Here is a 13,265-nt window from a genome sequence, read left to right as displayed (position 1 = left end):
ACTCTCCTCAAAGAGGCACTATTTGTCAACATTTAAAAAGGTTAGCTAATTATTTAAAATCCAGAGTTTCTAGGCGCTCCTGTCGTGGCGCAGTGGTTAACGAATCCGACTAGGAACCATGAGGTTGCGGGGTCGACCCCTGGCCTTGCTCAGTGGGTTAAGGATCCGGCGTTGCCTTAGCTGTGGTGTAGGCTGCAGACGAGGCTCGGATCCCGCGCTGCTGTGGCTGTGGTGTAGGCGGCAGCTACAGCTCGGATTCAACCCCTAGCCTGGGAACCTCCGTATGCTGCGGGAGCGGCCCTAGAAAAGGCAAATAGACACACAAACAAAAAAAACCTCAGCGTTTTTGAATCAGTGGCTTTTTTCCTTTGTTTCTTTTATTTAATTTTAGGGGGGCATTCTACATTCCAGTGGTTTCTCATCTTTACTTAATAAGCCTAAAGAAAAAGAAGCCGTCCACATTGCTTTTCAATTTGTAACCAATAAATGTAAAACTTCACTCAACGCCATTACCATAAGCGTGCCTTTACATATTCATTGCCCAGCTTCGAAGGGTAATTGTCAACTTTGTTTCTGTGGCTAACTCAAGGCTTCACTCTTGATCAAAATGGGCATTCAGAAGTTCTTCCAAGTCCCAAATAAAAATCAATTTCAATTCAATTCAATGTCCTGACGTTCTTTTAGAAGAATAAGAAGCAGCATCAAAGTATAACCCAAGGGTGACACGGCCACAAAGCCTCTGAAAATCACTGGTCTAAGCCAGAGCTCAGCAAACTGTGGCCCCAAGCCACATCTGGCCCACCACCTCTTACTGTAAATAAAGTTTTCTTGGAACTTCAATGGGACAAACCCCTCCCGCTTGTTCACACATGGCCGGTGGCTGCTCTGCACTATAACGATACAGCCGAGGAGCCATGGCAGAGACTGCGTGACCAGCAGGGCCTGAAACACCATCTCGGACCTTGGCAGGAAAAGGCAGCTGATCCCTGCTCTAAAAAGTCACCTGTCTGTCCCAAAGCATCTAAACTCCAGGTGCTTTTGAGAATCTGCATCCCCGGCATAGGGGTGATGAGCAATTCTACCGCATCCCAGGCCAGTGAACCTGCAGGACAGCTGGATGTGCGAAACAGGAGTCCTTCTACAAACGTCATGGCACAAAAGCCAAAATGTGTTTGAAGAGAAAGTGCGCAATTGAAGCGGATGAGCGGCAGGGCGCCAAGACAGCCCTCTCGTCTCCGGTGCCCGGGGCTCTGCCCCCGCCCGGCGGCCGTACCTCTCCAATGATGTCGGTCTGAGAGCCGGCGTCACAGAACTGTTGGGGCAAAGAGTCACCCAGCGTGCCTGGATTGTGCGGGAACTCCTGCAGAGGGTCGCTGAGAGAAAAGCTGTTCTTGAAGCCATCGGTGAGCTTGGCCAGGCTCTGGAACAGAAGGAAACAAGCGGCTTGAACGGTGATGCTGCTTCCCTTCCCTTGGAAAGCGCGCATTTCCTTCCTGGTCCAGGTCGGCAGCCTCGCAGCTGGAGGGCTGGCCCGCCCCGACCCCATCCCCCTTAGATTTAGCGGATGCGTCTGGCAGCGTCCGCACCGTTCTTAGAACTCTAGTAATTTCAGTCAGATGGCAACTGAGTCCTCTTGGCAGCGTGTGGATAATATAGAGGACAACCGTGTGTGGCACATTTGCACTGTTTTCTGTTTGGTTTTGGTTGTGTTTTTGGCTGCACCCTCAGTGTGCAGAAGCTCCCGGGCCAGGAAATGCACTCACGCCACAGGAGTGACCAGAGCCACAGTCAGGGACGACACCAGATCCTTAACCTGCTGAGCCACCAGGGAACTCCTTTACTGTTTTTTAAACCTTTGTGTTTCCTGAAGAAAAAAATAAGCACTCCCTCCAAAAAAAGCCAAATTCAGAGAGACAGAGTAGGATGGTGGTTGCCAGGGGCTGGAAGGCTGGCGGAAATGGGGAGGTGGTGGTCAGAGGGAACAGAAGTCCAGTTACAAGAAGGACAAGTCCCCAGGACCTAATGTTCACGGCACGGTGAGTGCCATGAACAGTGTGCTACACTGCATATTTGAAACTTGCTGAGACAGCCGATCTTAAAATCCTCACCGGAGAAAAAGAGAGGGCAGTATGTGAGGCGGTGGACGTGTTCCTTTTACCGTGGCAATCCTTTCACAGCACATGTGTGTAACCCAATTTTTCAGTCATAACTCTACACGGTCAGCAGTCATCTTACATGGATGTCACTTTGCCAAAAATCAGAGTAGGTATGTCTTCGGGCACATGGAACTCCTCTGAGCAAAAGCGTATGAGAGAGTAGATTTTCTAAGACTTTTAGAGATTTGTGAATGTGTCATCTTGGGCAGACATTTCCGCAGGCACTGGCACGCGCAGGTGCAGCACAACTCACGCAGCTGGCTCTGCACGTAGCCAAAGGTGGCTTGGGATGGGCCAAGATTTTACATTTGTATAAGAAAGACAAAAGAATTCACGTGATTTTTATTATAAGACGCTGCTTATGAGTCTCCCTGGAGCGTCTCTGAGAAGATGCTGGGGTCTAAAGCATCTTCTAGAAAGTCAAGCTCCAGCCTGCACCGTGCAGAACCCACTCGAGGCACTGGGGTGGCCTGCCCAGCTCTGCAAGCTCAGAAAGAACAGGGCAGGGAGTCCAGCTCCATTGCCTGGGTTGAGGCCCCCACATCCCTGGGGACAGTGGCACCTGGCTCAGGCCAAGGTTTGGGCAGGGACCGCATGGTGACAGCCAAAGAGCATGTTGCCCGACACCGCACAGAGGCTCTAGCAAAGGGCAGCTGTTGTCCTTGCCGCCAAGACCTGGAAATACAGGGCGTGTGCAAACACAGATTTCTGGGCCCCACCTAATCCAGCAGCCCTGGGGTGGGGCCCGGGAACCTGCAATTGAACAAACACCGTGGGGACAGCCTAGAGTATTGTGTCCTTGACATCGGGAAGCACTGCCGCACAAAGCGCTCATGCGGGCACCTCTCTCACTTGGCCCGTGTCCTCCTGTGTCTTACACACCGCAGAAGTGAGACAAATGCCACCAGCGCCAGGGGCTCAATTAGTGTGCGGAGGCGCAAAGAAAAGCCGTGACAGAGAGCATCCGATGCAGTCCAGCAGGGAGCAAGAGGCCCGCGGGCATTCCTCTGCTGAAACGCAGCTTTTTCTAAAAATAACTGAAACCACAGGAGTTCAAGGGGCAAAAAAAAAAAAAAAAAAAAAACCACAAAGCAATATAAAGCTGCAATGCAGAAACCCATCTATCCACTGGGTGGAATAGGATGCAGCCGGATCAAGGAAGGAGGAGGGTCCAGGAGGACAGAGACGGGAGAGGGTTCAGGGCATCACCGTCAGATGAGGAAGCTCCTGCAAGGCAGCAGGGGCAGGCCCGGCGTCACACTTAGATGTGTCCGTGTAAACACCAGAAGGCTCCACAGGAGGCTAACACGGGGAGTTATGGGGGGTGAGTGAATGGGGTGATGGCAAGACGTTTCCGATAGACTTTTTGAAATATTTTGATTCTTGAACAATATCAATGTATCGCCCATGGCTGTGGCTTGAATTGAAAGACGCGTCTAAGTCCTGACCCCCAGAACCTGGGACCATGCATTTATTTGGAAGCAAAGTCAGCAGATGGAGTTCGAATGAGGTCATACTGGATCAGAGTGGGTTCTAATCCAGGACCTGGTGTTCTTCTAAGAAGTGCAAATGTACACAGAGACACAGGGGGTGCTGCAGTCCCAAGCCAAGGATGGCCAGCAGCCAGCCCCCAGAAGCCACAAGGGGCAGGAAGGACCCTCGCCTAGAGCCTTCAGGGAGGGCCTGGCCTGGCGACACCCTGACTTCAGATTTCTGTCGTCCAGATTCTGAGAAAATACATTTTTCTTTCTTCCTTTTTCTTTCTTCCTTCCTTCCTTTTCTTTCTTTCCGTTTTTTGCCACACCCACAGCATATGGAAGTTCCTGGGCCAGGGACTGAATCCGAGCCACAGCTGCGACCTACACCTCAGCTGTGGCAATGATGGATCCTTAACCCACTGCACCACAGCAGGAACTCTGAGAATAAATTTCTGTTTTTCTAAGCCACCTGGGTGGTAGTTCTTTGTTACCGCAGCCCTAGGAAACTAATAGGCATATTTTAAATATTCACATATGAATATATATGTGCACACACATATACAGAAGATATCATACATATATATTATATACACGTTTTAAATATGCATAACCATATATATAATAAATATATACATTTTTAAAATGTTTAAATAAAAGACAGTTGAAGGAGTTCCTATTGTGGCTCAGCAGTAACAAACCCGACTAGTATCCATGAGAATGCAGGTTGGATCCCCGGCCTCACTCAGTGGGTTAAGGATCTGGCGTTGCTGTGGCTGTGGTGCAGGCTGGCAGAGTGACGGCTCCAATTCCACCCGTAGCCTGGGAACTTCCAAAGGCCATACCTGAGGCCCTAAAAAAGCGAGAAAAAAGAAAAAGACAGACAGACAAGCAGGCGGGCAGATGAACGGACGTGGGCTCCTACAGCACCCAGGCTCTTACCTGCATCAGGTCCCGCCTCTCCTTCTCGCCTGTGCAAATGGCTTTCTTGATGGTCCTGAGCTCGCTCATTATAGCCTGCGCCTCGTCCAGTTTGTAGTTGGTGTGAGCACTTGACATCTTACGATCAATCCTGGTTTAAAAAAGAAATATGAGTCACTCCGTGCGAGATGATAACGTTCCATTAAACAAGAATCACACACACACACACACACAAACCCTCAAAAGCTTTCATAGAGAGGCGGGAAACTATTGAAAACAATGTTTGGGCAAAGAGAAAGATCCCACAAAACCTCCCTTGCTGGTGCTAAACTCACAGCGATGAGGCTGGGCGGGCGGGCAGCTCCCTTTGCTCCGGAAGCACCCTGTGCCCGGGGCAGGGGGGGTGCAGGCAGGGTTCTCAGGTCCTCTCCTAACAGTGAGGCGGCAACATCACTGGCTTAATGATATCCTGAAACTTTAAACTTCCCTGAGAGGAAGAGCGTGTCTTATTCATTTCTCCCCAGCACCTGGGGCAGTGGCCCAAAGTGTCCATTACAAACACAGACGAATGAAACCGATGGGCGAGAAGAGTCTCTGGGAAACGGCAAAAAGGAGTGAGCTTTCAAGAGTGACGGCGCGTGCAAAAGTTGGAAACTTTGCTCCCGGCTCCTCTATGGAGCTTCCTGTCTTTCACTCTGGTTCTAACTTATCACTCTCTCTCCTGCTCAGCTCCTCAACGCTTTCCTTCCAGCCAAAGGTCCGTTCATCCTTTCTTCGTCCCAGCCCTTCAAACGAACTCCCTTCTGTCCATCCTTCCCCCCAGCCAGCCCACCCCTGGGCGGGCGCACAAGGCCTGGTGCTGGGTACCAGAGGCAGAGCAGGGACCAGGAGCAGGCTGGCTCTGGCCTTCAAAGAGCAGGCAGCCTCCCGAAGCACATCTTTGCTCGCGTCCTCCATGTCCACGTCTTAAGCCTTAGAAGCCCTCGGGGCTGAAGAAGACACCTGGCTCCGGGAACAGAAGGGACTCCTTTGGAAGGTCACAGCTTGCATTTCAGCTTCCAGATCCCCCATGACGCAGGTTCTGGTTCTAAACTGTTTCTCCCGTGTCTCCGGAACACCCGGACCCTTAACGGCCAGCCCAAACTCCCTTATTTTCCACTCACAAAAGCATCCGGGGGGCTGGTGGATGCCAGTGACACTCCAGCTCTGGAGTGGGACCCCGGGCAAGTCACTGCCCTTCTTTAAACCTCAGTTTCGTCCTGCCTCAAACAGGGACCCTACAAATGTTTCGCCTACTGAACGAGAAAATGGGAGACCAGGGCCTGCTTAGCAGAGGCCGGGCAGGTGACGTCTGCAGTGATGGCTGCTATCAGGATAATGCCGCGTCTACCTCCTCCTGGAGAAAAAGTAAAGCACTCACCAACTCTGCTACTTTACTGTCATGAACAAACCCCTGGCCTCAGATATCACAACTCACAGCAAAAGTCAGCATCAGAGCTCACGTGAGCCATCAGCACCACTGGCAGGAGAGAAGGACAAAAAGAACAAGCAGGAGGAGCTCCTGCTGTGGCTCAGTGGTCACAAACCCGACCAGTAACCATGAGGATGCGGGTTTGATCCCTGGCCTCGCTCGGTGGGTTACGAATCCGGCGTTGCTGTGAGCTGTTGGTGTAGGTCGCAGATGAGGCTCAGATCCCGAGTTGCTGTGGCTGTGGCGTAGACCGGCAGCCTGGGAACCTCCATATGCCTTGTGTGTGGCCCTAAAAAAAGGCAAAAAAAAAAAAAGGAACAAGCAGGAAAACACTCCTTCCCTTTGGATCAGGGCTTCCTGGCTCACCGGCCTGGCTGTGAGTGCCGTCAGCTCTAAGTCAAGTGTGTGGGAAAAGCAGTCCTGAGCCCTCGAGTCCTCTTCCTTGGAGGCGCATCCAGAGGCTCTGTAGGACCGCACACATTGAATGCTGACACCCCTACATCCCAACACGGCCTGGCCACGTGTTCTTCCGTTTCAGCTGTCCTATGGAGACCCGGGAGTCTCTAACGCAAGGCAGAAGTGAAGGCCGGCCACTCACAGCACTACATCTGCCAAGGAAGTGGCCCAACTCTTCTGGCAGAGGGAATCTAGACTCATTTATAGAATAATGTCTGCTTGGGTCCATCCTCTGATAAAAGGCTTTCTAATCCATCTCATCGAAGGTCACACATCACAACCCGCAGAGGCTGGTTAGTACGTCTGCAGAAAATGTTTACACCATTTTGATACCAAAAACCCCAAGGCCAGAAAAGTCTGTTTGGTAACGGTGAATGCCCAAACGCCTTTGCTAACCAGGTCTACTGGCTCCTCCAGAAGGAAAAATAGAGCAAACGGATCATCACTTGACAGTGACACCGACACAGAGAAATGAAAGTCTACCGCACTGAACAAAATGTTTTCAATGGCTTGAAAATCAGTGCTAAGCAAATAGTCACAGCAGTGCAGACAGATGCCCAGTGTCAAGGCTGCGCGTGAGGCGCTAATCACATCAGCTCCAGCTCTGTACTCAGGTGCCGTGCCTTTCTTACGGCTTTCGGCTGCTGGAGGGCCGAAGCCAGCCATCAGCAAAGCCAGGGACTGAGCCAGCCGCCGGTCAAGGCCCGGCATCTACAATGGGAAGGGCTGCCACCTAGAGGAAAAATGGCCCCAATTCCCATCAGGAGAGGACCGGCCACCCTGTAATGCTTCCCATCGGCAGACACGGCAGAGAGCCTCGGAGAAGGAAAAGTTCAACTTCAAGGCCACGGACCTGGGCTTTGACCTTCGATCTACCCAAGCGGCTCTGAGACCCTGAAATGGAAGGAAGACTGACCTAGAGCAGCTGCTGTCCCTCTGTCCTGAGGGTGTCCCAGCATGGTGGGCTGGGGCAGGTAAGGGGAGAGCCCACACGGGGCTCGGGGCTCGAGGACCCTCAGCCGTGCTTCTACGAGCCCCTCGCCTCGCTCCGTCTCGGGTGATCTGCTCCCACAGAAGATGGCATGTGAGGGCAAGGGAAGCGGAAAAGACTTCCCTGTGAAAAAATATGAAAGCGGAGCTCCCTCCTGGCTCGGGGAGTTAAAGATCCAGTGTTGTCGCCACAGAGGCTCAGGTTGTTGCTGTGGTGTGGGTTCGATCCTTGGCCCGGGAACTTCCACATGCCACAGGTGTGTGGCCAAGGAGAAAAAGAAAGTGTGAAAGCTATGAGAGACAACCATCTCGAAGTTCTAGGAAGTATATAGTTATGTAAAAGATATTATATAAGTTTATAGACATATCGTATATAATATATAGCAACTGAGTAAATTATGTAATTATATAACTAGCACATTAAGACAGTTCAATGTATCAAGCACCTACTAGGTGACAGAGCCTTGCTGTAGGTTGTCTGCCACTTCATTTAGTAGCCTCGACAGCTTTACAGGATAGGCATAATCTCTTATTTTAAAATGAAAAGACAGGCTCAGACAGAGTAAGCGGCCCAAGATGAGACAAGCGAAGATCTGGCAGAGCCGAGATTCAACCTCTCCCAATTCTCACATTCGAGCTGGATCCCCAGGTGCAGTGAAGGCCCTTGATACACCCACGCCCTGGGCGCACCCCTGCGCAGAGTGGCCAAGGGAGGGGTCCCTATGCTCTGATACGGGGAAGCAAGGGCCCACAGAATTCAAACCACTTCCATTGGTCAACTGATACATCCTCGTCTAACAAAACCTTCAAATGACAGGAACCCTCTTCCATCACAAGAGCAAAACTCATTTATTTGGGAGTTTTCTCCCTTTTGTCAAATTCCCTCTAGAACCTTAGTCAAATTCAGAGGATATACTTAATGATTTGGTATTTTCTAAAATACTGATATATTCCAGTTCATTAAATAACATCTGTGACTGCAAAAGAACTTTTACTTTTTAAATTTTAATGAAGAGCCCAAGACAGTGCTTGCGCATCTCAAATAAGATGACGGAAAGGTGATGAGGGCTCAACAAAAGGCAGTAATAGTAAGGACAGAAGTTATTGAACAGGGCATCATGATGGGCATGCTTCTGTCCCCCCAACACTCACGGGCTGGAATCCTAAAGCTCAGAGCAAGGGTATCAGGAGGCGGGGCCTCTGGGAGGTCATGAGGGAGAAACCCTCAGAATGGGATTAGGGCCCTTAGGAAAGAGACCCCAGGAGTTCCCGTCGTGGCTCTGTGGTTAACGAATCCAACTAGGAACCATGAGGACGCAGGTTCGATCCCTGGCCTTGCTCAGTGGGTTAAGGATCCCGCATTGCTGTGGCTGTGGTGTAGGCCAGCAGCTACAGCTCCAATTGGACCCCTAGCCTGGGAACATCCATATGCCAGCGGGTGCGGCCCTAAAAAGCAAAAAAAAAAAAAGGAGAGACCCCATGAGAAGATGGCCATTCATGAACTGGGAAGCTGGCTCTTATCAGTCACAGAATCTGACCATGCTGCCACCCTGATCTTGGACTTCCAGCCTCCAGAACTATGAAAAATGAATTTCTGTTGTTTACAAGCCACTCAGTTTATTTTGCTATCAGCAGCCCGAGTGGACTAAGACCCAGTGTGAAAAAACAAACAAACACCAGTACGCAGACCACACAGTCTTCTGAACCCTCAATGTGCCGCAGCAGCTTTGCGAAGCCTAAGTGACTTGCTGAAGGTGGCACAGCCAGGAGGAGGCACAGAGCGACGTGGACACCAGAGCCATCCTCTCCTGTCGCCAGGCTAGCAATACACTCGGGGTCGAGGCCGCCGAACCCACGCCACGTCCGATCTGACGGCCACCCACACAGCCAGTCAGATGTCGTCCCAATGTAAACCGGTGCCCCGTACGGGCTGCCTTTGAAAGGGATGCTCAGAGAGAAGAGGAGACGGCACCGCGTCCAACGCTGACCGCAGCGCCGTGGACAAGGCACCGCGGAGGCATCGATCATCCTCCTCGCCTGCCGCTGCCCGCGGGTGTCCACCCCTGCCGTCCAGCTGAAGGCATCGAGACGACTGCGCGCAAGTGAGCCCTTAAACCCACACCTCGGAGCACAGGGCCGCCAGCGGCTCAAGCTCTCCCACGTCAACACCACACACTACCAGCGCCGGCAGGGGGCCTGGGGCGAGCCTCGGAAGGCGGCCGGCAGCCGGTCCTGGGCGGGACGCCAGACCCGTCCCTCCGCCGAGAACAAGGCCCTGCTGCCGCCCCCGCTTCCGTCCGTCCGGCGTCCGGCGCACTGTTCTCTGAGCAGCGCCGGCCTCTCAGCACGGGCTGTGCCTCGTGTGCCCCGTTCACGGCAGAGTGTTGGTCTGAGCGTGTTCTCACGGTGAACAACCCCGTTCTTGGCTGAAACCCCTAAATCCCCCCGGACGGCAAACACTCATTCTAAGATCGAAGGCTGCCTCGTTCTGGTGCTGCAGGCTCAGGAGAGCGCAGCCGCTCTTCTTTAAGGAGACGCGTGGGCTTAGCGTCATCACACCATCCGAGGATTTAAAAGGCTCAAAGCGGAGAAGCCCACCTAGAGGCGAAGAACGTGCCGCACAGAAAGTGGGGATCGGAACGTTTCAGGAACACTCCCTTCTGTGCTCTGAACGGCAGTGATAGAAATAGGTTTTTTTTAACACACAACCTAAGTACAGTTAAGTACAATACAAATACAGCAAGGAGCAGAGAAGGAAACGCTGGAGGGCAGGTAATAAGAAGGCGACTGGGCTGATTTAGGGACTTCTCCACGATGCTCGTGGCCCAGGCCCTTGCCCAGAGGGTCCCAGAGTCCTGAAGTGACCCTGGCCAGTCTTCTCATCCCACCGAGCCCTGCACTACACCCAGAGCTGCGTGGGTCCTGCCAACCAAGCAGGGAACAAAGCCAAGTCCGTGTCCCCGAGCAGCAGCGTCCCGCTAGGCCAGGAGACAGACAAGAAGGAAACCATTAGGTCAGGCCACCGCTGGCTTGTTTAAGGAACATGAAGCTGGGGGTGGGGAAAGAATTTGGGGAGAGGGCTTCTTTTCAGACGTCATTTGTCCAGAGAACCATGGAAGGGAGGGGACAGGCACAAGAGCCAAGTTCCAGCGCAGAGAGCCAGGGAAGGGGGCGATGCAGGTGAGACTGGGGGCCGACTCGTCTGCAGTCTGGATCGTATTCTAAGTGACAATGAGCCACTGGGGGCCACACACAGTGGAGACACATCACATCAAAAAAAAAAAAAAAAAAAAGAATCCCCAAAGCTGGCTTGAGGAGGGGACGGGTGCCAGGTGTGGGCGCAGGGCACAGCGAACATGGACAGGAAAAAGGTCGCCAGAACAAGGCTCCCCCCAAAGCGTCCAGGCCCTCAGCACTCAGGGACGTCACAGGCGGCACATAAGCGTGGGCAACTCGGGGGGGAGCGGTGTTAAACGAGCTTCCTGGCTGCAGGACACCTCGCGGTCCACCAGGAGGTACCTTCCAAATGCCCAGGAGGTCTAGCGCCACTAGAGAGGGGACCCTCCCCACCCACGAGCACACCCGGCACATCCCTGGCCGTCACCCACTTTGGAAACGGCAGACACCCTCGCTCGCCCCCCTCAGCCCTGGACTCTAGTCCTGAGTTGCAGGGAGCTAATTTTTTCAAAACAAGCTTCAGAAACCTTGGGACTGCGGTGCCTAGGAAGCTCTCGCCCGATTTTTCTGAAGATTTCCATTACTCGTCAACATCGCTCCTGTTTCCCGAAGACTCTCATAAAGGGTCTCCAGAGAAACGCCAAGTACAAGGACGCCGAGATGCTCTCGCGCGCCCACGAGAGAGAGCACATCCTCCCCAAAAGGAGAGGAAATGAAAATGAACTCGAGTCCTCTCGAATCCATGAGACCAGTCTGCATCCCCAGCAGGGGACACAGGAGCGTGTTCAATGATGCCACACGCGGTCACACGGCAAAATCCAGTACCAGGGCAATCCTTTCGGGTCGAGCAAATGAGCCTCTTCGGCAAATAAGATGTCAGCAGGAAGGGGGAGAAAAAGAAAAAAGGCGAGGGGCAGAGAGATGAAGAGACACGCTAACCCAATGTACGTACTGCGCGGGCCTTGTCTGAACCTGGACCCAAACAGACCCGGGAAACGGAAAAAACTCGCTGGAGAAGGACCAACGTGAAGAGATTACTATTAAGCGGTACAGGTATTTAACTTGACAGGCGATATTTCTGGATTAAATATGATTCTGGGATTTGCTTCAGTAACGTGGGCGACGAGGCTACGTGACAGACAAAACAAGACTGGCCATTGTGTGGTCAGCCGGTGACATGGGCTAAGGGGCAGAGGCAGGTTCCAATATACTATTCTCTCTACTTTTGTGTATGCCTGACATTTTCCATCATTAAAACTTTACACATATTATCCCCCCCCCCCCCAAACACACACGTACACATTCCATCATTAACCCACAGACTGTGTTCACGGCCAGCCCCCATCTACAAAAATTAACAACATACACAGACTTGTAAAAAAAAAAAAATACAAAAGGTTCTTTTTTCCTCGCTTGGACCCAAGCGTAATGATGGATTTCCTTGCTAGCCAGGAAGGTTCACCAAGATAAACACGTCAAGTTTAAAATGTTATAAGTAGCCAAACTCTTGGTGAGGTGCTCTGGGAAAAAAAAAAAAAAATACACGGGATATTCTGGGAAGCAAGAATAGCAGAAAATTTTCTGGAGGAAAATCTAGGGTCTCTGCCTTAAGTCAAAGGTTGGTGATAACATCTGAGGAGCCCACTGCCGTATGGCTGCTCACGAGTCGTCTGTGCTTAGAGCTGGCCTGGGACAGTAGGGCTGGGGCAGTCACGCATGCGATGCTTACCCCAGGTTTCCAACTTTCTCAACAAGTAACACCAGGCTGCGTGATTCGATCCGAACACGAGAGCCAGCCCTCAACAGCAGCGAAATAAAGAGGCTGTGTCCCTCTCATGCACGGCCCGTAAACTCAGCGGAAGGCATCAGACTCCTTTTGATTCGGAGCATTTTAAGCCTGGCAGGTTCCCTCTCCTTCCTGCGATGCTGTCACAGCACAGTGTGAACATGTGCGGTGACAACACAGCAGCCCATTCACCGTTGCCTCTCGAGGTAGCTCCACCTGGAAAGCTGGGGTGGGCCCCCCCAGGACCAAGGCCAGGTCCAGAACCTTTGGCTCAGCCTCCCCGGGGAGGGCCAGCGTCCCCACAGGCTCCGGGGGCGGGGGGATGTGTACCACGGCCACCCCCACGTGTGGGATCTCACGAAGGAAGAAAGACAATCAAACCCCAGCGGCCCTTCTTTGGGCAGGAGCAGGACCTACGCTCTCCGCCAGCTGCAGGTGTGACGTTACAGCTCCTCCTGCGCTGGCTTCTGCCTCCCCTCCAATGAACCTAGAGAAACCGAGGCCGCCTTTTCCTCTTCTGAAAAGTCCCTTGACGACAAGAGATGGCCTTACTTCCTAGCGATGCCAAGGGAAAGGGGTTTGCTCCGTCACTTGAGCCCTGATGGCTTTTATTTTCTAGAGTGTTCAGACTTACGCGGACGTCGCCATATAAGCTTTGGCTTCACATAGAGAAATAAGTGGGACCCCCCCAGGATGGGATGAGTGACCTTAAAGAAAAAGAAGGCTCACCAGAGACAGAGGGCCCCCCCGCCCCCTACCACGTGAAGACACAGCAAAAAAGCAGGCCTATGACAGTGAATCTGCCAGCACCCTGAGCTTCACTTCCGGCCTCC

General features: G+C 52.4%; 1 protein-coding gene across 1 annotated transcript in view; it reads right to left on the bottom strand.

Moving 5' to 3' along the window:
* Positions 1 to 13,265, bottom strand: part of WWC3 (WWC family member 3) — a 115,509-nt gene that overhangs the window by 44,338 nt on the left and 57,906 nt on the right. Inside the window, exons 6-7 of the mRNA XM_047764347.1 lie at positions 4,574 to 4,703; positions 1,274 to 1,420 (exon numbers count right to left, since the gene is read on the bottom strand). Of these exons, the coding sequence (XP_047620303.1) occupies positions 1,274 to 1,420; positions 4,574 to 4,703 (277 nt within the window). The remainder of the gene's footprint in view (positions 1 to 1,273; positions 1,421 to 4,573; positions 4,704 to 13,265) is intronic.

The sequence above is a fragment of the Phacochoerus africanus genome, chromosome X, assembly GCF_016906955.1.
Source record: "Phacochoerus africanus isolate WHEZ1 chromosome X, ROS_Pafr_v1, whole genome shotgun sequence".
NCBI classification, from domain to species: domain Eukaryota; kingdom Metazoa; phylum Chordata; class Mammalia; order Artiodactyla; family Suidae; genus Phacochoerus; species Phacochoerus africanus.
Note: the sequence above shows the minus strand (reverse complement) of the source record. Positions and strands in the feature narration are given on the sequence as shown.